The sequence below is a fragment of the Cherax quadricarinatus genome, chromosome 17, assembly GCF_038502225.1.
Source record: "Cherax quadricarinatus isolate ZL_2023a chromosome 17, ASM3850222v1, whole genome shotgun sequence".
Lineage (NCBI taxonomy): Eukaryota > Metazoa > Arthropoda > Malacostraca > Decapoda > Parastacidae > Cherax > Cherax quadricarinatus.
In genome coordinates, this window is record NC_091308.1 from 49,052,413 (window position 1) to 49,074,145 (window position 21,733).

At 41.5% G+C, this 21,733-nt stretch overlaps 1 protein-coding gene across 1 annotated transcript in view; it reads left to right on the plus strand.

Moving 5' to 3' along the window:
- The window catches only part of P5CDh1 (delta-1-Pyrroline-5-carboxylate dehydrogenase 1), a 338,244-nt gene that overhangs the window by 299,607 nt on the left and 16,904 nt on the right, over window positions 1–21,733 (plus strand). The window contains exon 12 of the mRNA XM_070086007.1: window positions 9,380–9,498. Within this exon, the coding sequence (XP_069942108.1) occupies window positions 9,380–9,498 (119 nt within the window). The remainder of the gene's footprint in view (window positions 1–9,379; window positions 9,499–21,733) is intronic.

Here is a 21,733-nt window from a genome sequence, read left to right on the forward strand (position 1 = left end):
AGAGCAAGACGTCTCATCTCTCGCCTGGACCCATCCTGGATAGATCTGTCATTTCAGCAGAGCCTTCAACATAGGAGGGATGTGGGTGGCCTTACTGTTATGTACAAGGCCAATATTGTCAAAATACCACACTTGGATCCACTTCGAGGACAGCGTGAAACAAGCTTTTATGCCACAAGACGGGCAGAAAGCAGCAACTTCACGCTGGCTGTACCCTTCTCCAGAACATCACTCCATCTGAGATCATATATACCCAGGATGACTCGAGTATGGAACACATTCGTACAGCATAATGATGTCAACGAGATAAAGTCAGTTGATCAAATGAAAATGCTGGCCCACAGATGGCTCCAACTTCATCCTGTCCCGTACTTGTATGTCTCATAACAATAAAAATGCTTTCAAATGAGCTGATGTAGGTAACAGCTCTTAGCTTGCCAATAAAGTTAGGAATCCTTAACCTGTAATATAGCTGTCAATAAAGCTAGGGATCCTTAACCTTGTCAAACCCTGTGTAAAAAATAAAAAAAAAAAAAAAGAGGGCAAGAGAGATTAGTGAGAGAGGAGAGAGGGAGGAAGGGAGGGGAAGGCATGGTATGTGGTTAGCACAGAAGGTAGAGTTAAGAACTACAGGCAGGCTCTGCTTATAGAGGCAAGTCCATTTATACAGGAGGCCCCACTTATACAGGCAGGCCACACTTATACAGGCATGTCCCACTTATACTGGAGGGCCCCGCTTATACAGGAGGGCCATGCTTATACAGGAGGGCCATGCTTATATAGGAGGGCCCTGCTTATACAGGAGGGCCCTGCTTATACAGGAGGGCCCTGCTTATACAGCAGGTTAGGTTCCAGGCTTCTTCTGTAAAGCAAAAAATCACTGTAAAGTGAATCATATACTTTTTTCTCTTTCAAATGCATATAAAAGCCTGATACATGTTTACACTATCACATATTAAGTGAGCAATAGAGCTAGGTCTAAAAAATGTATATATAGTACACACATTACATACTTTAAAATATTTTCATTCTTAGTTTATAGTGAGTGATGAATATATTTGTTGTAGGAAGTCTGAATAAATGAAGAAATGGTATAATTGAAAAATACTGGATTAGCAAAACACTGTAAAGCAAAGTGCTGTACAGCAGGGCCCACCTGTACAATGTTCCAACCTGTAAAGTAAAAGGACACAAGTGCAACTAATGTGACATTTTATTGTGGCAACGTTTCGCTCTCCAGGAGCTTTGTCAAGCCGTTACAAACAGTACATGGACACAGAGGGTATATATAGGCTCAGAGTGAGGTGCAATACTAGTGGTAGTAGTAGTGATATAAGTTGTAGTAGTAGTAGTAGTAATACAATATAGTAGAACAATGAATTCTCACATGAGTAAAAGGATATAAAAGCTATTACAAAGACTGCAAGAAAAGCTCTTCAGATCATTAATTCTCCATGCACCAACACCACTCCCGACAAAGTTATAATTCTTCCCAACAGCCAGGTTGCACTGAATGTTTCTAAAGTACTTTCACAAGCTAACACCAGAGTCGCCATCGCTTCCAGCACTTCAATAAAGGATCTAACCAGGACAAAATCAAAGCACCACGAACCAGTCAATGCAGGGGTTTACACTATACCCTGTGGAGGCTGCGACAAGATTTATGTAGGTGAAACAACAAGAAACCTCGACACCCGCCTCAGTGAACACATTTACGCATGTAGGAACGATAACTTGAACAACGCCTGTGTACAACACCAAAATTCCACCAATCATCTCGTGAAATTCAGGGATGCCCAATTAGTAATCAAAGAAACTAATTTCCGCAGATACAAGTGCCTTGAATCAGCACTAATCGCTGTTTTAAATACAATTAAACAAAAAGGCAGCTTCACCATCTCTGAAGTCTTAGCAAGAATCCTCCTCAAAACAGTAAACCCTGTCATCACATAGTCTCTCCTGTTAATACTACACATAGCGCATTACAGAGAATGAACACTGAAACAGGCCTTCTCTATCCAGTCTCCAATAGAAATATTTGTCTAACCTATTTTTGTGTTACCCAAGTAGTAGCTTTTATATCCTTTTACTCATGTGCAAGTTAATTGTTCTACCATATTGTATTACTACTACTACTACCACTAGTATTGCACCTCACTCTCCTCTTCAAGGGGGGCTCCTTGGCGTGGTGAAGAGGCTCTTGGTCTGAGGAATTAGCCCTGTCGGTCTTCTTCCTCAGACCGAACCTAATTACCCCCCATTCTCCCCTCCCCTATCCCATCCTCCCCATCCTCCCCTTTTTCCATTCCTCCTCCTCCTCCTCACCCCTCCCTTTTGCCCTTCCTCTTTTTAGCCTTCGTGATTTCTCCCACAGGCGCGCTAGTTCCTAGGTAGGGGAAAGGACACCGGGGTCGATCCCATTCCGTTGAGGTTTCTTGGCGGTGGCGTAGTTTGCCGTGGAATCTGGATTGCCTAGGGATGTCCCGATCCCTCTCCGGTATCCCGGAGTAGCTTTGGGTGTCTTTTGGGCGACGGGTGTATCTCTGGAAGCCACCTTTTGGATTCCGGGGGTGGTGGCTGAAGGAGGTATGCTTTGTGGCGGATATCCGGCCGCCCTCTCTTTTGTCCACCGAGGTAGCTCGGCAGATGTGAGGTTGCTATCCCGGATTGCTGGTTTACTGGCATGAAGGGTAGGGTATGGCACGGGTTCCATGCTGCATCTGCGCTACTAGCGGTGTCGAGTCCTCTTGGGCGCGGAGGGAGATTTCCGGCCCTTTCATTCCTCCTGGGAACTATTCCTCCCCGCTCCCCCCTTTTTTTTATTCTTTTTTTTGTTTTTATTTTCTTTTCTTCTTTCTTTTTTTTTCTTAAAAACAAAAAGCAAAGGAGTAACCTAACCATGGCAGCCCTAGTCCATGAAACCACTACCCCCGGGCCCCTTCTTGATACCGCACCCCATTCTGACCCTGCCTTGTGTTTAGACCACTCTTCGGACACTCCTGATGCCCCTGTACCTCTTGCTGGTGCTGTTTCCTCACCCGCTTCAGGTACCGGGGCTTCGACTGACTCCTTCGATTTGTCTGAACTCCGCTCTCCTTTGACTATGCTTCCGGCTTCTCCCTCTACGGTACGGCAATTTTCGAATCGCCCACCCATTTCATGCCGGACCAACTCCGGTCCTACTCCTAAACGCCAACGTCAATCTCCTGATGATGCTCCGTCGTTACCTTCCCATTCTACTCGGAAACGACCGACACGTCAAGCACTCCCTCTCCACGCTCAGTTTCGGACCACACAATGGACTAAATTCTTTACTTTAAGACCAACTTCTTCTTCTGCCTACCTTTCTGACCATAGTATTGCCAAAGCGCTCCTGCGTCATGTTGGCAGAGATATTTCATTTCACGCTCTCAAGAGCGGTACGCGCATCGTCACTGTCCAGAATGCTACCCAAGCTCATGATCTTTCTCTCCTTTCGAATATCGATACTACTCCTATCACTATTGAAAAACATCTTTCTCTCAATTCTTGTAGTGGTACTGTCATTCTGCCCCATACCATAGTCCAACAGAATTTCCAGTCATGTGGCAATGACATTTTTGAACAGCTGGAACTCCAGGATCTCCCAATCCTCAAAGTAGACACTTATGTCCTTCCTGCCCGGGGGCGGAGACGTTACCCTTGCAATGTGGCTCGTTTAACTTTTGACAGCCGAGAACTCCCGTCCTCTGTATATGTCGCGGGACATCGGTTACAAGTTCGAAAGGTGATACCTACACCGCAACAATGTAGAAATTGCTGGCGTTTTGGTCACCCAGCGAAATATTGCAGATCTATGGCCGAATGCCCAGTCTGTGGTGCCGACAACCATTCTAATACATCTTGCAGTCAACCTCCATCTTGCCTTAATTGTAATGAAGCTCACCCGTCGTACTCCCGCCGTTGCCAGGTCTACTTAAATGAACGTGAAATCCGTTGCCTCAAAGAGGCAGAAGGTCTCCCTTATGCTATGGCAGTTACTCATCTCCGCCTCCAAGGGAGACTACCCCGTGTTTCTTATTCTCGTGTTTCCAAACATCCCCCCACTTCTGGGGTCCCATCTTCTGCAGCCTCCTCTGTTGTTACCCCTCCCATAGCCATTACGGCATCTAATCCTTTTGCTGTCCTTGGCTCTGACGTCCCGACTACAACTCAGTCTGTTCTCACATCTTCGCGTCCTTCCTCACAAGCCCCAGTATCGACAAGACCTCGTACGACACCTAATACCAATCGCCCCTCTACTCAGAAGTCCAAAAAATCCACATTGCTCAAATCTTCTTTGCCCCTTCCTTCCCTTCTTCCACCTCCACACGTTACCTTTCCAGTCTCTGTACCTAGTTCTTCCCCTCTCTCTGGCTCTATTACAAGTGTGGAGATTCACCCTCCTCCTCGTACTATGCCTTCCACCCCCGTCCCCTCCCAAGTTTCTCCCTCTTCTGTCACCTCCCAGGTTTCTACCTCTTCTGTCCCCCCCCACACTTCATCTCCAGTCCCTTACACTTTTCCCTCCCCCTCTACTTTGGTACAGTCCATTACTGTCCCAATCTTTACTCACCCTCCTCCTCCTATCTCCAATATGGTTTCCCATACATCTTTGAATTCAGAAACACTTGAAGCCATTTCAGAATATATTGCAGAGACTAAACCTTCAATGGACACTGATTCACTTCCTGTTCCTTCTCTTCCCTCTCCTCCATCTTCACAACCCCATTCTTCGCAACGCTCCGTTCCTTCGCTACTTGAACATCTTCCAATGCCACCACACGTTGACTTTTCTAACCCCTCTAGTCCGTAGGTGCCTTTACCTACAGATTCCTGATATTTTCTTCATCGCCAATCATGGCCTATTTACAGTGGAATATCCGCGGCCTCAGGGGTAATCGGGGTGAGCTTCAGATGTTGCTTTCCAGGTTTTCCCCTGTTGGTGCTTGCTTACAAGAACCAAAATTACACTCGGCTGTTTTCCAACCTATCTCAGGCTATAATTTATTGTATTCTTCGGATCCTTTCTCAGATGGGACCTTTAATGAAAGTGCCCTTCTTCTACGCAATGATATTCCGTACTGTCAACTATTTGTCCATACTTCGCTGCATTACACTGCAGCCCGTATCCACTTGAATAAGTGGTTTACAATATGTTCTTTATATCTCTCTCCTTCTCGAGCATTTTCTATCCCAGACTTTGCCTTTCTTGTTTCATCCTTACCACCACCACTTCTGTTACTTGGTGATTTTAATGCCCACCATTTCCTCTGGGGGGGGTCTCATTGTGACTCACGTGGCATTCAGTTGGAGGCTTTTCTTGCCTCTCACCCCCTCCATGTTTTAAATACGGGTACTCCCACCCATTTTGATCCTCGTACTCATACTCTCTCTTGCATCGATCTATCAGTCTGCTCTTCCTCCACTGCACTAGACTTCACCTGGTCTGTTCTACCAGACTTACATGACAGCGATCATTTTCCGATCATTCTTACTTCTCCTTCCTATTCACCACCTTCCCGTAGCCCTCGCTGGCAATTTGATCGGGCAAATTGGGATCTTTACTCACACCTCACTGCTTTTAGTGAGGTTCCTTCTTCATCCTCCATTGATGAGCTCCTACACATCTTCTCGACATCAGTTTATACCGCAGCTTCTCATTCTATACCCCAAACCTCAGGCAGGCATTCTCAGAAGTGCGTGCCTTGGTGGTCTCCTGCTTGTGCTCGTGCAGTACGTTTGAAACGTGCTGCATGGGGCAGGTACCGGTACAATAGAACCGCTGAGAGACTTGTTGATTTTAAGCAGAAGCGTGCGATCGCTCGCCGTGTCATCCGTGAAGCTAAACGCACTTGTTGGCGAGACTATGTTTCCACCATCACCTCTGCTTCTTCTATGAGTGCAGTCTGGAAAAAAGTGAGGAAATTGAGTGGTAAATACTCTCCTGACCCGGCTCCTGTTCTACGGGTCACTGGTGTTGATATAGCAAACCCTCTCGACGTTGCCATTGAACTTGGCACACATCTGGTCCGTATTTCCCGAGGGCTCCATCTATGCCCCTCGTTTCTTTCCTCAAAGTCTGCCAGAGAGTTAGTATCCTTGGACTTTTCTTCTCTCGGAGAAGAACAGTATAATGTGCCTTTTACACTTCAAGAACTGGAGGCAACGCTCTCAGCTTGCCGATCATCGGCAGCTGGGCCTGATGACATTCATATTCGTATGTTACAACATTTACATCGGTCAGCCCTTGTAGTCCTCTTACACCTCTTCAATCTTATTTGGGCACAAGGAGTTCTTCCCCAGCTGTGGAAATCTGCCATTGTTCTCCCTTTCCGCAAACCGGGTACTACAGGACATGATGCCTCCCACTATCGCCCCATCGCTCTTACAAGTGCAGTTTGCAAAGTGATGGAACGCCTCGTAAATCGACGTTTAATGTGGTATTTAGAGACTCACAACAGTCTCTCCGCTAGTCAATATGGCTTTCGTAAGGGTCGTTCCACCATAGACCCCTTACTACGCTTGGATACGTATGTTCGTAATGCCTTTGCGAATAATCACTCAGTTATTGCCATATTTTTTGACCTTGAGAAAGCATATGACACAACTTGGAGGTATAATATTTTGGCCCAGGCCCATTCCTTAGGCCTCCGAGGCAATCTACCATCCTTCCTTAAGAACTTTTTAACTGACAGACATTTCCGTGTTCGAGTCAATAATGTTCTTTCCCCGGACTTCGTCCAAGCTGAAGGTGTCCCTCAGGGATGTGTTCTAAGCACAACACTTTTTCTCCTTGCTATAAATGATTTGGCCTCTGTTCTTCCACCCAATATTTGGTCATCACTCTATGTTGATGACTTCGCTATTGCTTGTGCAGGCGCTGACTGTCACCTTATTGCAGTTTCTCTCCAGAATGCGGTCGACCGTGTTTCCACTTGGGCCACCACACATGGGTTTAAATTTTCAAGTACCAAAACTCACCAAATTACTTTCACTAGACGCTCTGTTATCTCCGATCATCCTTTGTATCTCTATGGCTCCCGTATCCCCGAACGTGATACAGTCAGGTTTCTAGGCCTTCTCTTTGACCGTCGGTTAACCTGGAAACCTCACATTACCTCTCTGAAGGCAACTTGTCACAGCCGGCTAAACCTTCTTAAAACCCTTGCTCATCTTTCCTGGGGAGCTGATCGTCGAACTCTGCTTCGCCTACATTCAGCCCTCGTTTTATCGAAACTCGATTATGGTGACCAGATTTATTCCGCGGCCTCTCCTGCTACTCTCTCTAGCCTTAACTCTATCCATCACCAAGGCTTACGTTTGTGCCTTGGTGCTTTTCGCTCTTCCCCTGTTGAGAGCCTCTATACAGAAGCAAATGTTCCATCCTTGTCTGATCGCCGTGATGCCCATTGCCTTCGTTACTATGTACGCTCTCACGATCTACACAATCCTTCCATTTATAGAATGGTCACCGATATTAGTAGACATTCTTTATTCGTTCGCCGCCCCTGTTTGCTCCGTCCCTTTTCTCTTCGCCTACTTTCACTCTTGTCTTCCCTTCAGTTACCACCTTTATATGTTCATGTAGCATCTCACTTTTCCCTACCCCCCTGGGAAGTTCCAGCTGTTCGGGTCTGTTCTTTCTCACTCCCTTACTCGAAAGCTCAACTGCCTACGGTGGCTTCCCGCTCTCTTTTTCTTGATCACTTCCACTCTCATTCTCATGCCACCGCTGTGTACACAGATGGCTCTAAGTCTTCAGACGGCGTCGGATTCGCAGCAGTGTTTCCGGACAGCGTCGTACGAGGGCATTTACTATCTTCAGCTAGCATTTTTACTGCTGAACTGTATGCCATTCTTGCAGCACTTATTCGTATCGCATCTATGCCTGTGTCATCATTTGTAGTAGTCTCAGACTCCCGTAGTGCTCTACAGGCTATACGAAAATTTGATACATCTCATCCCCTAGTTCTCCGTATCCAACTTTGGCTACGCCGTATCTCTACCAAACATAAAGATATTGTTTTTTGTTGGGTCCCTGGTCATGTCGACGTACAGGGCAATGAACAGGCAGACACTGCTGCGCGGTCAGCAGTATATGACCTACCAATTTCCTATCGAGGTGTTCCATTTCTGGACTATTTTGCTGCAATAGCTACCCACCTTCGCACCCGTTGGCAACAACGTTGGTCAACTCTGCTCGGTAACAAACTTCATTCTATTAAACCGAGCATAGGTTACTGGCCGTCTTCTTGTCATCAGTGCCGAGGTTGGGAGACCACTCTCTCCCGCCTTCGCATTGGCCACACTCGTCTTACTCATGGGTATCTCATGGAGAGGCACCCTGTTCCTCTCTGTGAGCAGTGTCAAGTTCCAGTATCGATTAGCCACATTCTGTTAGACTGCCCTCTCTATCAACGAGCACGCAGAATTTACCTCCAACGTCGTCTTCGTTCTCCTACTCTCTCTTTACCTTCCCTTCTTGCTGATGGACCCTCCTTTAATCCTGACTCTCTCATTGACTTCTTGACAACGACTGATTTACTCCACAAACTCTGATGATACTTTTCGCACTCCCCTCAGCCCTTTCTGGTTCAGTCTCTTGCTGCCCTTTACCCTTTCACCATCCACTGCCCCGCTGTTATCCGTAACCTGTTGCTCATCCATCTCCCTTTTGCCACCTGATGCCCTCGCTTCCTTCCTGCCCTGCAGCGCTGTATAGTCCTTGTGGCTTAGCGCTTCTTTTTGATTATAATAATAATAATCTATCCAGTCTCCAATAGAAATATTTGTCTAACCTATTTTTGTGTTACCCAAGTAGTAGCTTTTATATCCTTTTACTCATGTGCAAGTTAATTGTTCTACCATATTGTATTACTACTACTACTACCACTAGTATTGCACCTCACTCTGAGCCTATATATACCCTCTGTGTCCATGTACTGTTTGCAATGGCTTGACAAAGGTCCTGGAGAGCAAAACATTGCCACAATAAAATGTCACATTGGTTGCACTTTTGTCCTTTTACTTTACATATTGTCGGAAATTCTACAAACATTATTACAATGTTCCAACCACATAAAATCTTGAAACATTTCAGTTTTTTAAATACAGTGGTTTATGTAAGTGTTTTTGTAAGTGTATTTTTGGGGGTCTGAAATGGACTAATCTAATTTACATTATTCCTTATGGGAACAAATTTGTTCGGTAAAGGCACTCGAACAGCCTTCTGGAACGAATTAAGGCCGAAATTCAAGGTACCACTGTATTACTATGTAGTCATGTATATTAGTAAATAAATTAATCTAAGTTACAAACACATTAATATAAGACTTCAAATCATTAAATTTGTCAACAGGTCATGGTTGACAGCAGCAACAGAAGCCTTGAAAGATTCTGCTGGTAACTTCTACATTAATGACAAGTCTACTGGATCTGTTGTAGCTCAACAACCATTTGGAGGAGCACGTTTGTCAGGTAGGTTCTTACTGACTACTGTGTGGTAATGTATAATGTGCTCACCAGATGTTATCTATTACATGTATAAATATAGTGTGTATGATGCTTAGAGTGCTGAATGTGTTGTTTGTGTTTGTATACTCGCCTAGTTAGGGTTGAGCCACAGCTTCTGGACCTGCCATTTCACTGGTTGCTACTAGGTCCACTCTCTCCCTGTTCCATGAGCTTTGTTGTATCTCTTCTTAAAGCTATGTAGGGATTCTGCCTCCACTACATCACTCTCCAGATTGTTCCATTTCCTGACAACTCTGTTGCTGAAGAAATACTTCCTAACATCATATCCCTATTCACCATGTCAATTTCTCTCAGCATTTTATGTCATTATCATGTTGTCCCTGTCCATCCTGTCCTCCAGTGTTGTCAGGTTGATTTCCCTTAACCTCTCTTCATGGGACAAACCCCTTAGCTCCAGGACTAGTCTTGTTGCAAACCTTAACACTTTCTCAAATTTCTTGACTATGGGTCAAGGAGGTGATCTTGGATGCCAATATGATGTTTTTCAGAGCATAGTTCTAGCTGCCCATACAAGTTTTGTTCTGAGTAGGGAAATTAGATCTAACAAAAGTGATCCCAAATGGGTTTTTCAGGTATACAGGAGTAAGATTGGGGACAAGATAGACCCACTTAAGAGTAACTCAGGTCAGATCACTGACAGTGATAAGGATATGTGTGAAATTTTCAATACTTACTTCCTCTCAGTTTTTACCCAGGAAAATACTAGCAAAATTCCTGAAATAATAGATTAAGTAGAACAGGACGATGAACTATGCATGATTGCGGTAACTAGTGACGTGATCCTCAGACAAATAGAGAAATTAAAACCTAACAAATCCCCAGGCCCTGATGAACTGTTTGCAAGGGTGTTAAAGAGGAACTTAGCATACCTTTGGCTAATCTTTTCAACTTATTACTACAAACTGGCATAATGCCTGATAAATGGAAAATGACAAATGTAATACCTATTTACAAGGCAGGTGACAGGTCCTTAGCCTCAAACTATAGACCAATAAGCCTTACCTCAATAGTGGGAAAATTTATGGAATCAATAATTGCCGAAGCAATTTGTAGCCATCTTGAAAGGCATAAATTAATTAATGAATCTCAACACGGTTTTACAAAGGGGCGTTCCTGTCTTACAAATTTACTATTTTTTTTCACTAAGGTGCTTGAGGAGGTAGATCATGGTAATGAATATGATATTGTGTATATGGACTTCAGTAAGGCTTTCGATAGAGTTCCATATCACAGGCTATTGAGGAAACTTAAGGCACACGGAATAGGAGGAGAAATTTTTTCCTGAGTAGAGGCATGGCTGACAAATAGGCAGCAGAGAGTTTGCATAAATGGGGAGAAATCAGAATGGGGGCACGTCACAAGAGTTGTTCTGCAGGGGTCAATGTTGGGCCCCTTGTTCACAATTTATGTAAACGACATAGATAAGGGAATAATTTTATTATTATTTTATTAACACACTGGCCAATTCCCACCAAGGCAGGGTGGCCCGAAAAAGAAAAACTTTCACCATAAGCAAATTTGCTGATGACACAAAAATAGGCCAGCCAGTTCATTCTAATGAGGACACTAGAGCACTCCAGGATGAATTGAATAGACTGATGCAATGGTCGGAGAAGTGGCAGATGCAGTTTAATGTAGACAAATGCAAAGTTCTAAATGTTGGACAGGAAAATAATCATTCCACATATAAACTAAATAATGTAGATCCTAATACTACTGATTGGGAAAAGGATTTAGGAGTTCTGGTTAGCAGTAATCTAAAACCGAGACAACAGTGCATTAGTGTTTGCAATAAAGCTAACAGAATCCTTGGCTTCATATCTAGAAGTAGAAATAATAGAAGTCCTCAAGTTGTTCTTCACCTCTATAGATCCTTGGTTAGGCCTCATTTAGATTATGCTGCACAGTTCTTGTCACTGTATTACAGAATGGATATAATTTTATATTATTATTTTATTATTAACACACCAGCCGATTCCCACCAAGGCAGGGTGGCCCGAAAAAGAAAAACTTTCACCATCATTCACTCCATCACTGTCTTGCCAGAAGGGTGCTTTACACTACAGTTTTTAAACTGCAACATTAACACCACTCCTTCAGAGTGAAGGCACTGTACTTCCCATCTCCAGGACTCAAGTCCGGCCTGCCAGTTTCCCTGAATCCCTTCATAAATGTTACTTTGCCCACACTCCAACAGCACGTCAAGTATTAAAAATTATTTGTCTCCATTCACTCCTATCAAACATGCTCACGCATGCCCGCTGGAAGTCCAAGCCCCTCACACAAAACCTCCTTTACTCCCTCCCACCAACCTTTCCTAGGCCGACCCCTACCCCGCCTTCCTTCCACTACAGACTGATACACTCTTGAAGTCATTCTGTTTCGCTCCATTCTCTCTACATGTCCGAACCACCTCAACAACCCTTCCTCAGCCCTCTGGACAACAGTTTTGGTAATCCTGCACCTCCTCCTAACTTCCAAACTACGAATTCTCTGCATTATATTCACATCACACATTGCCCTCAGACATGACATCTCCACTGCCCCCAGCCTTCTCCTCGCTGCAACATTCATCACCCATGCTTCACACCTATATAAGAGCGTTGGTAAAACTATACTCTCATACATTCCCCTCTTTGCCTCCAAGGACAAAGTTCTTTGTCTCCACAGACTTCTAAGTGCACCGCTCACCCTTTTCCCCTCATCAATTCTATGATTCACCTCATCTTTCATAGACCCATCCGCTGACACGTCCACTCCCAAATATCTGAATACATTCACCTCCTCCATACTCTCTCCCTCCAATCTGATATCCAATCTTTCATCACCTAATCTTTTTGTTATCCTCATAACCTTACTCTTTCCTGTATTCACTTTTAATTTTCTTCTTTTGCATACCCTACCAAATTCATCCACCAACCTCTGCAACTTCTCTTCAGAATCTCCCAAGAGCACAGTGTCATCAGCAAAGAGCAACTGTGACAACTCCCACTTTGTGTGATTCTTTATCTTTTAACTCCATGCCTCTTGCCAAGACCCTCGCATTTACTTCTTTTACAACTCCATCTATAAATATATTAAACAACCACGGTGACATCACACATCCTTGTCTTAGGCCTACTTTTACTGGGAAATAATCTCCCTCTTTCCTACATACTCTAACTTGAGCCTCACTATCCTCGTAAAAACTCTTCACTGCTTTCAGTAACCTACCTCCTACACCATACACCTGCAACATCTGCCACATTGCCCCCCTATCCACCCTGTCATGCACCTTTTCCAAATCCATAAATGCCACAAAAACCTCTTTAGCCTTATCTAAATACTGTTCACTTATATGTTTCACTGTAAACACCTGGTCCACACACCCCCTACCTTTCCTAAAGCCTCCTTGTTCATCTGCTATCCTATTCTCCGTCTTACTCTTAATTCTTTCAATAATAACTCTACCATACACTTTACCAGGTATACTCAACAGACTTCTTCTTTCTTTCAACACACCAGCCGTATCCCACCGAGGCGGGGTGGCCCAAAAGGAAAAACAAAAGTTTCTCCTTTTACATTTAGTAATATATACAGGAGAAGAGGTTACTAGCCCCTTGCTCCCGGCATTTTAGTTGCCTCCTACAACACGCATGGCTTACGGAGGAAGAATTCTGTTCCACTTTCCCATGGAGGTAAGAGAAAATAAACAACAAGAACAAGAACTAGTAAGAAAATATTAGAAAACCCAGAGGGCTGTGTGTATATATGCTTGTACATGTATGTGTAGTGTGACCTAAGTGTAAGTAGAAGTAGCAAGACATACCTGAAATCTTGCATGTTTATGAGACAGAAAAATGGACACCAGCAATCCTACCATCATGTAAAACAATTACAAGCTTCCATTTTACACTCACTTGGCAGGACGGTAGTACCTCCCTGGGCGATTGCTGTCTACCAACCTACTACCTATAACTCAACAGACTTATCCCCTTATAATTTTTGCACTCTCTTTTGTCCCCTTCGCCTTTATACAAAGGAACTATGCATGCTCTCTGCCAATCCCTAGGTACCTTACCCTCTAACATACATTTATTAAATAATTGCACCAACCACTCCAAAACTATATACAGCAGGGCCCCGCTTTATGGCGTTTCACTTTACGGCGTTCCGCTAATACGGTCATTTCAAATTATGACCAAATCTCGCTATACGGCTCCCCTACCTGACTTTCTAATAAGGTCACCGCGCCCCACCCTGTTTGTTTACATTCTTCGTGAGCTCAGTAAGCACTAAGTCTCTCCATTTTGTGTGGAAACTCCAAAATTTCAAATGTTTTTAAAAGTTATTTCATATTTTATATATACTCTGATAATTATACTTGTATACCTGTACTTAAATAAACTTACATACTGTGCTGGCATGCAGGTACACATTAAAATCAGTAAGAGTGTCTTATGTCTCCAGACGTCATATTAGTAATGATAATAATAATCATCGAGTCTCATTTAAATGTCGTATATTACGTTAAATACACATTTTCATTAATCCATCTATGATATTTTTTCAAAATTATATAATAAACACGATACATAACATAAAAAGATGATAAATACACCCCACAATAGAATAAATAAACATAAATATGACATGTGGTAGCAGACGACTTGCACAAGTGACGCCATATTAGAAATGATAATAATAATAATAATAATCACCGAGTCTCATTAAATGTTGTATATTACGTTAATATACACATTTTCATTAATCCATCCATGATATTTTTTTCAAAATTATATAATAAACACGATACATAACATAAAAAGAAGATAAATACACCCTACAATAGAATAAATAAACATAAATATGACATGTGGTAGCCAGATAACTTGTACAAGTGATGCCAAGAATAACATTTTCTCTAATCTAACATAAGAGAAAATGTGTTACTGGGGGTAACTGTAGAAAATTATTCCTTCTGTATGTATGTAAGTTTATTCAGGTATACACAAATGCAGTTACATAGATTATCATACATAACAACATATGTGTAGAGAACCTAGGATAACCCAAAAAAGTCAGAGTGACTTACTTCCATTGCCTTCACTCAGAGCATCATTTCTTCTCAAAATGATGTTACATGAGAATGGGAGTGTTCTTCTTTATTTATTCTACCGTATCAATGTAGAGACAACCTGTACACAATGTGACTTGTACACAAACCAGACGTGTACACTGTTTACAAAACTTACCTTCGCCTGGTTTGTTTACATAACTCTGCGCCTGTCCTCTCTCATGCACTCATTCTTTCTCTCTCTCATTTATTCGTTTTATCTCATTTACTTACTCCTGACCCTACATTAAGACTACAAATATTTTAAGGTAAGTAATGAGTGAACTGTATATACATTTTATCGCTCTGGGATGCTTAAATATCATAGAATTGTATGTGTGGGTGGGGTGGCATGGTATGGTAGCCTGGCTGACTACCATACATACCACACTTGATTTCTTACAATAAATACTACTTGTCTCACCCTAGATTCAGACTATAAATATTTTAAGGTAAGTAATGAGTGCACTATGTGTGTATTGTACTTTTTTATTGTTTTTTGATGCCTGGTTCTATTGCTTACTTAATATATGTTAGTGTAAACTTGTTATCTAGTATTTGTATGCATTTGTAAGTGGAAAAAAAGGGTGTTCCACTTTACGGCGGTTTCCGCTTTACGGCGGTAGCCTGGAACCTAACCAGCCATATAAGTGGGGCCCTACTGTATGGATATAAATGCACTGGAAAATGTACAGAGGAGGATGACAAAGTTGATCCCATTTATCAGAAGTCTAACCTATGAGGATAGACTAAGGGCCCTGAATCTGCACTCTCTCGAAAGGCATAGAATTAGGGAGGATATGATTGAGGTGTATAAATGGAAAACAGGAATTCATATTCATATAGTTTATTTGGACATGATACATAGTTGTACAAGGAATTATAGCAGTTGGGTGTACATGCCAAAAGCCTCTTGTATGCAGAGCATTATGGGCAGGCTTAAAATTAACTTAAGTTTACTAAGCAGTGATAGGTTCAGTGGTAAAAATTACAGTAACAATTTATAATAAGAAGTACAATTGAGAATTTGAAACAATGAAATTTGAACATTTCGATTTTGAAGCAATATAGTTGTACATTTTGTCGCATTACAGTGTATGACAAACAAGATGATCAATTTACTGTATGTTGTCTTGAAGTTTTCAGATTTAAGTAATAGGGAGATTTATTGGTAATGTTAAATATTGAGTGTTGATTATTTAGTCCTGGGTGAGTAAGTGGTTTTTTAGAAGAGTCTTAAATTGATTTTCAGGCCTGGTTACTTTAGTATGTTCTGGTAATGAATTCCAGATTTTGGGGTCCTTTATGTGCATAGAGTTTTACACAGTGTGATATGGACACTGGGTACATCAAAAAGAGATCTGTGTCTTGTGTTATGGTCGTGTGTCCTGTTAAGGTTGGTGAGGAGAAGTTTGAGTGGAGGGTTTATGTTTGCGTGTATTGTTCTATGTATGTAGTAGGCACATGAATAAGTGTGGATGTTCTTTATGGTGAGAAAATTTAGACTTGAATAGAGGTGGAGCATGCTGTTGTGAGTGGGAATTTATGATTCTGATTGCAGTCTTTTGCTGGGTTATTAGAAGCCTTATGTAATTTGATGATGTTAATCCCCATGCACAAATTCCATATGTGAGATGAGGGTAGATGAGTGAATGATACAGTGCAAGGAGAGCTGATTGTGGAACATAATACAGTATCTTTGATAGTATGCCTACTGTCTTAGAGATTTTCTTGGAAATTTGTTGTATATGTGTCTGGAATTTGAGGCTACTGTCTAGGTGGATTCCTAGGAATTTTCCCTCTGTGAGTCTTGTGATGGGTGATCCATTTAGTGTTATGTTAAATGGAACATTTGCAGCTCTGGTTTCAGACTGAATGAAATAGGTTTTGTCAGTATTTAGGGTAAGTTTATTAGTCATCATCCAGGTAGATATTTTCTGCAATTCAGCATTGACAGTGTTGGCAAGTATGACTGTGTTTGGGTGGGAAAAGACATATGTAGTGTCATCTGCAAATAATATGGGTTTGAGTAGCTGTGATGCATTTGGTAGGTCATTGATGTAGATGAGAAAGAGGAGTGGTCCAAGGACACTTCCCTGTGGGACTCCTACTCTTATTGGTTGTGTGGAAGAGTTTGCACCATTTGCGTACACGTATTGGCTTCTGTTACTAAGGTATGACTTTAGGTAGTTGAGGGAGTGGCCTCTTATACCATAGTGTGTTAATTTAGTGTGCAGCAATTCATGGTCGACTGTATCAAAAGCTTTATGTAAGTCAATGAAAATTCCCAATGGGACTTCTTTTGTCTCGAAAACGGTATACAGTAGGGCCCCACTAATATGGCAGGTTAGGTTCCAGGCTACCGCCATAAAGCGGAAACCGCCGTAAAGTGGAACACCTCTTTTTTCCCCTTATAAATGCTTACAAATACTAGATAACAAGTTTACACTAACATATATTAAGTTAATAAGTTTATTCAGATATACAGCAGGGCCCCGCTTTACGGCGTTTCGCTTTACGGCGTTCCGCTAATACGGACATTTCAAATTATGACCAAAACTCGCTATACGGCTCCCCCCACCTGTCTTTCTAATACGGTCACAGCGGCCCACCGAGTTTGTTTACATTCTCCCTGAGCACATCTCCTTATTATGTCTGGAAACTTTCCAAAATTTCAAGTGTTTTAAAGTTATTGTATATTTTATATGTATTGTACTTGATAATTAAACTTGTGTACACCTGTACCTAAATAAACTTACACACTGTGCTGGCATGTAGGTACACATTAAAATCACTAAGAGTCTCTCTACTCTTGATGCAATAATAATAATAATAATAATAATAATCTCTTGGGCGCATTAATGTCGCATATTACGTTAATATAGACATTTCCCTTAATCTATCTATGATATTTTTTTCAAAATTATATAAGAAACACATTATGTAACACACAAACATGATACATGCACCCACAGTATAAAAATTTATACAAATATATATGAGATGTTTACCAAACGGTTTGTAGAAGTGTCGGAAGAATTACGTTTTCTCTAGCCCGTCACCTGTTACTAGGGATAACTGTAGAAAAATATTCCTTTCGTATGCCTTCACTTTATAGCTATAATTCTGTACTAACTTGTACACAGTGTAAGAGTATTTGTTTCGTGATTTAATTATTATAATAATAATAAAAATATTATAAGGTAAAAGTTTCACAAACTCTTACAAATGTACATGAATGAACTAAAACTGGACACGTATTGATACCGTCTATTTCGCCTGACCGAGTGATCGTCCACAACCTGTTCAGTTTGTTTGTTTATGCTGTCTGAGCTCGGTGTATCATTAAATGTTGTATATTACGTTAATATACACATTTTCATTAATCCATCCGTGATATTTTTTTCAAAATTATATAATAAACACGATACATAACATAAATACATAACATATGTGTAGAGAACCTAGGATAACCCAAAAAAGTCAAAGTGACTTACTTCCATTGCCTTCACTCAGAGCATCATTTCTTCTCAAAATGATGTTACATGAGAATGGGAGTGTTCTTCTTTATTTATTCTACCGTATCAATGTAGAGACAACCTGTACACAATGTAACTTGTACACAAACCAGACGTGTACACTGTTTACAAAATTTACCTTCACCTGGTTTGTTTACATAACTCTGCGCCTGTCCTCTCTCATGCACTCATTCTTTCTCTCTGGTATGGTAGCCTGGCTGACTACCATACATACCACACTTGATTTTTTACAATAAATACTACTCATCTCACCCTATATTTTAAGGTAAGTAATGAGTGAACTGTATATACATTTTATCGCTCTGGGATACTTAAATATCATAGAATTGTATGTGTGGGTGGGGTGGCCTGGTATGGTAGCCTGGCTGACTACCATACATACCACACTTGATTTCTTACAATAAATACTACTTGTCTCACCCTAGATTAAGACTATAAATATTTTAAGGTAAGTAATGAGTGCACAATGTGTGTATTGTACTTTTTTATTGTTTTTTGATGCCTGGTTCTATTGCTAACATAATATATGTTAGTGTAAACTTGTTATCTAGTGTTTGTATGCATTTGTAAGTGGAAAAAAAGGGTGTTCCACTTTACGGCGGTTTCCGCTTTACGGCGGTAGCCTGGAACCTAACCCGCCGTATAAGTGGGGCCCTCCTGTACACAAATGCAGTTACAAAGATTATCATGTATAGCAGCATGTGTAAAGTACCTGGAGATAACCCAAAAAAGTCAGACAGTGTGACTTATTTCCATTGGGGTTAGCAGAACTAGGCATTAAAAACAAGAAAAAAGTAAAATACAAATACATTACACTCATTACTTACCTTAAAATATTTGTAGTCTTAATCTAGGGTGAGACAAGTAGTATTTATTGTAAGAAATCAAGTGTGGTATGTATGGTAGTCAGCTGGACTACCATACCAGGCCACCCCATCCACACATAATATTCTATTACATTTAAGCATCCCAGGGCGATAAAATGCATATACAGTTCACTCATTACTTACCTTGGAAATAAATGGTATAAAATACCGACACAATGGAAATATAAACACATATGCAGTATAATGTGATCCTTTATTGACAACGTTTCACCCACACAGTGGGCTTTTTTCAAGTCACAAACAGATCTGTTTGTGACTTGAAAAAGCCCACTGTGTGGGCGAAACGTTGTCAATAAAGGATCACATTATACTGCATGTGTGTTTATATTTCCATTACTTACCTTAAAATATTTGTAGTCTTTATGTAGGGTCAGAGGTGAGTAAATGAGATAAAGCAGATAAATGAGAGAGAGAGAGAATGAGTATGAGAGAGGACACTCATGGAGGTATGTAAACAAACCAGCCGAACGTGAGTTATGTGAACAAACAAATTGCACACGTCTGGTTTGTGTACAAGTTACATTGTGTACAAGTTGTCTCTACGTTGATATGATAGAATAAATAAAGAGGAGCACTCCCATTCTCATGTAACACCATTTTTTAGAATAAATGATGCTTTGAGTGAAGGCATACGAAAGGAATAATTTGCCACAGTTACCCCCAGTAACACATTTTCTCTTATGTTGGACTAGAGAAAACGTTATTCTTGCTGTCACTGGTACAAGTTGTCTAGCTCCCACATCTCATATTTATGTTTATTTATTCTACTGTTTAGTGTATTCATCATCTTTATATGTTATGTATCATGTTTATTATATAATTTTGAAAAAAATATCATACATGGGTTAATGAAAATGTGTATATAAATGACTGGTTTTACCATGTGTTTGGCCCCACTGTGAAAAATTATCCTTTGGAAAATAAATTGGAGCTTAACCCTTTGACTGTTTCAGGCCCCTCTCTGAAACTGTCATTCTATGTCGCCAAATATTCAAAAAAAAAAAATTATTTTTTCTTATGAAAATGTTAAGATTATTTTTCTGAGTGTTTTAGTCCAAAAAAAAAATTTTTTGCCATCGGTACTTACCGAGATATAGAGCCGTGAAGTTTGCAGAAAATGAGCCTCGTATGGCAACAGCGGTGACTGCCGCTCACCCGGTAAATTTTAGTTTACTTGTAATTGAAGTTTTTTTTGTTTTTTTCACTATTTTATTTTTTCACATAACTTATGTGGCCTATGAGACCAAAGTAAGGTGCAATGTATATATATACACTCGTTGTATACAACACAATAAGCACACAAACAAAATTATCAATATATTGTTTACAAAACTTGTTTACAAAAACAAACAATCATCCTCCTCCTCCATACCTTCCTTCCTTCCTCCTCCCTTCCTCCTTCTCCTTCCCTCCTCCCTTACTCCTCCTCCTTCTGTCCTTCTCCTCCTTCTCCTTCCTCCTGTTCTCTCCTCCTTGTCCTCCTCCATTCATCCATTGTCCATCCATTCATTGTTCTCACTCCCTCCTTTCTGTTCATCCACTCCATTCCTCCATTGTCATCATCATTGTCATTTGCTCATCATTCATCATCTCATCATCATTCTCATCATCATCGATTGTCATCATCTGCTCATTCATCATCATCATTCATCATCATTTGATGCATCATCATCATTGTCATCATCATCATCGTTCTCCTATCATCATCATCATCATCATCATCCATTTATCATCATCATCATTTTAATCATCATCATCGTTGCTCATCATCATCCACATTGTCATCATCATTGATTGTCATCATCATATCATTCATTGCTCATCATGTTTATCATTGCTCATCATCATCATTTACATCATCATCATCGACTGCTCATCATCATCATTTCTCATCATCATGTCATCATTGCTCATCATCATTGCTCATTCATCATCATCTATCATCATCATTGTCATCATCATCATTCTCCATCCATCCATTCATGTCCATCCCATCCATTCATTGCTCCATCATCCATTCTCATCCATTCCCTCCATTCATCCATCCCTCCATCCATTCATTCCTCATCCATTCATGCCCATCCATTCATCATCCATCCATTCTGCCTCCCATCCATTCTCTGTCATCCATGTCATCCCTCCATCCATTCCTCCATTCATCTCCCTTCCTTCTCCTCCTCCTTCCTTCCCTCCCTCCTTCCCTCCTCCCTCTTCTCCTTCCCTCCTCCTCCTTCTCCCTCCTCCTCCTCCTCCTCCTTCCTCCCTCCTCCTTCTTCCTCCTTCCTCCTCCCTTCCTCCTTCCTCCCTCCTCCTCCATCCTTCTTCCTTCCTTCCTCCTCCTTCCTCCTTCCTCCTCCTCCTCCCATCCTCCTTCCTCCTAATCCTTCCTCCTCCTCCTCCTTCCTCCTCCTCCTCCTCCTCCTCCTTCCTCCTCCTTCTTCCTCCTCCTTCCTCCCTCCTCCTTCCTCCTCCATCCATTCTCCATCCATGTTCCTCCATCATCCATTGCCTCCATCCATTCATTCCTCCACCCATCCATTCCATCCATCCATCCATTCTCCTCCATCCATTCCCTCCATCCATCCATCCTCCCTCCTTCCATCATCCATGTTCATCCATCCTCCATCCATCCATCCATCATCATCCATCCATTGCTC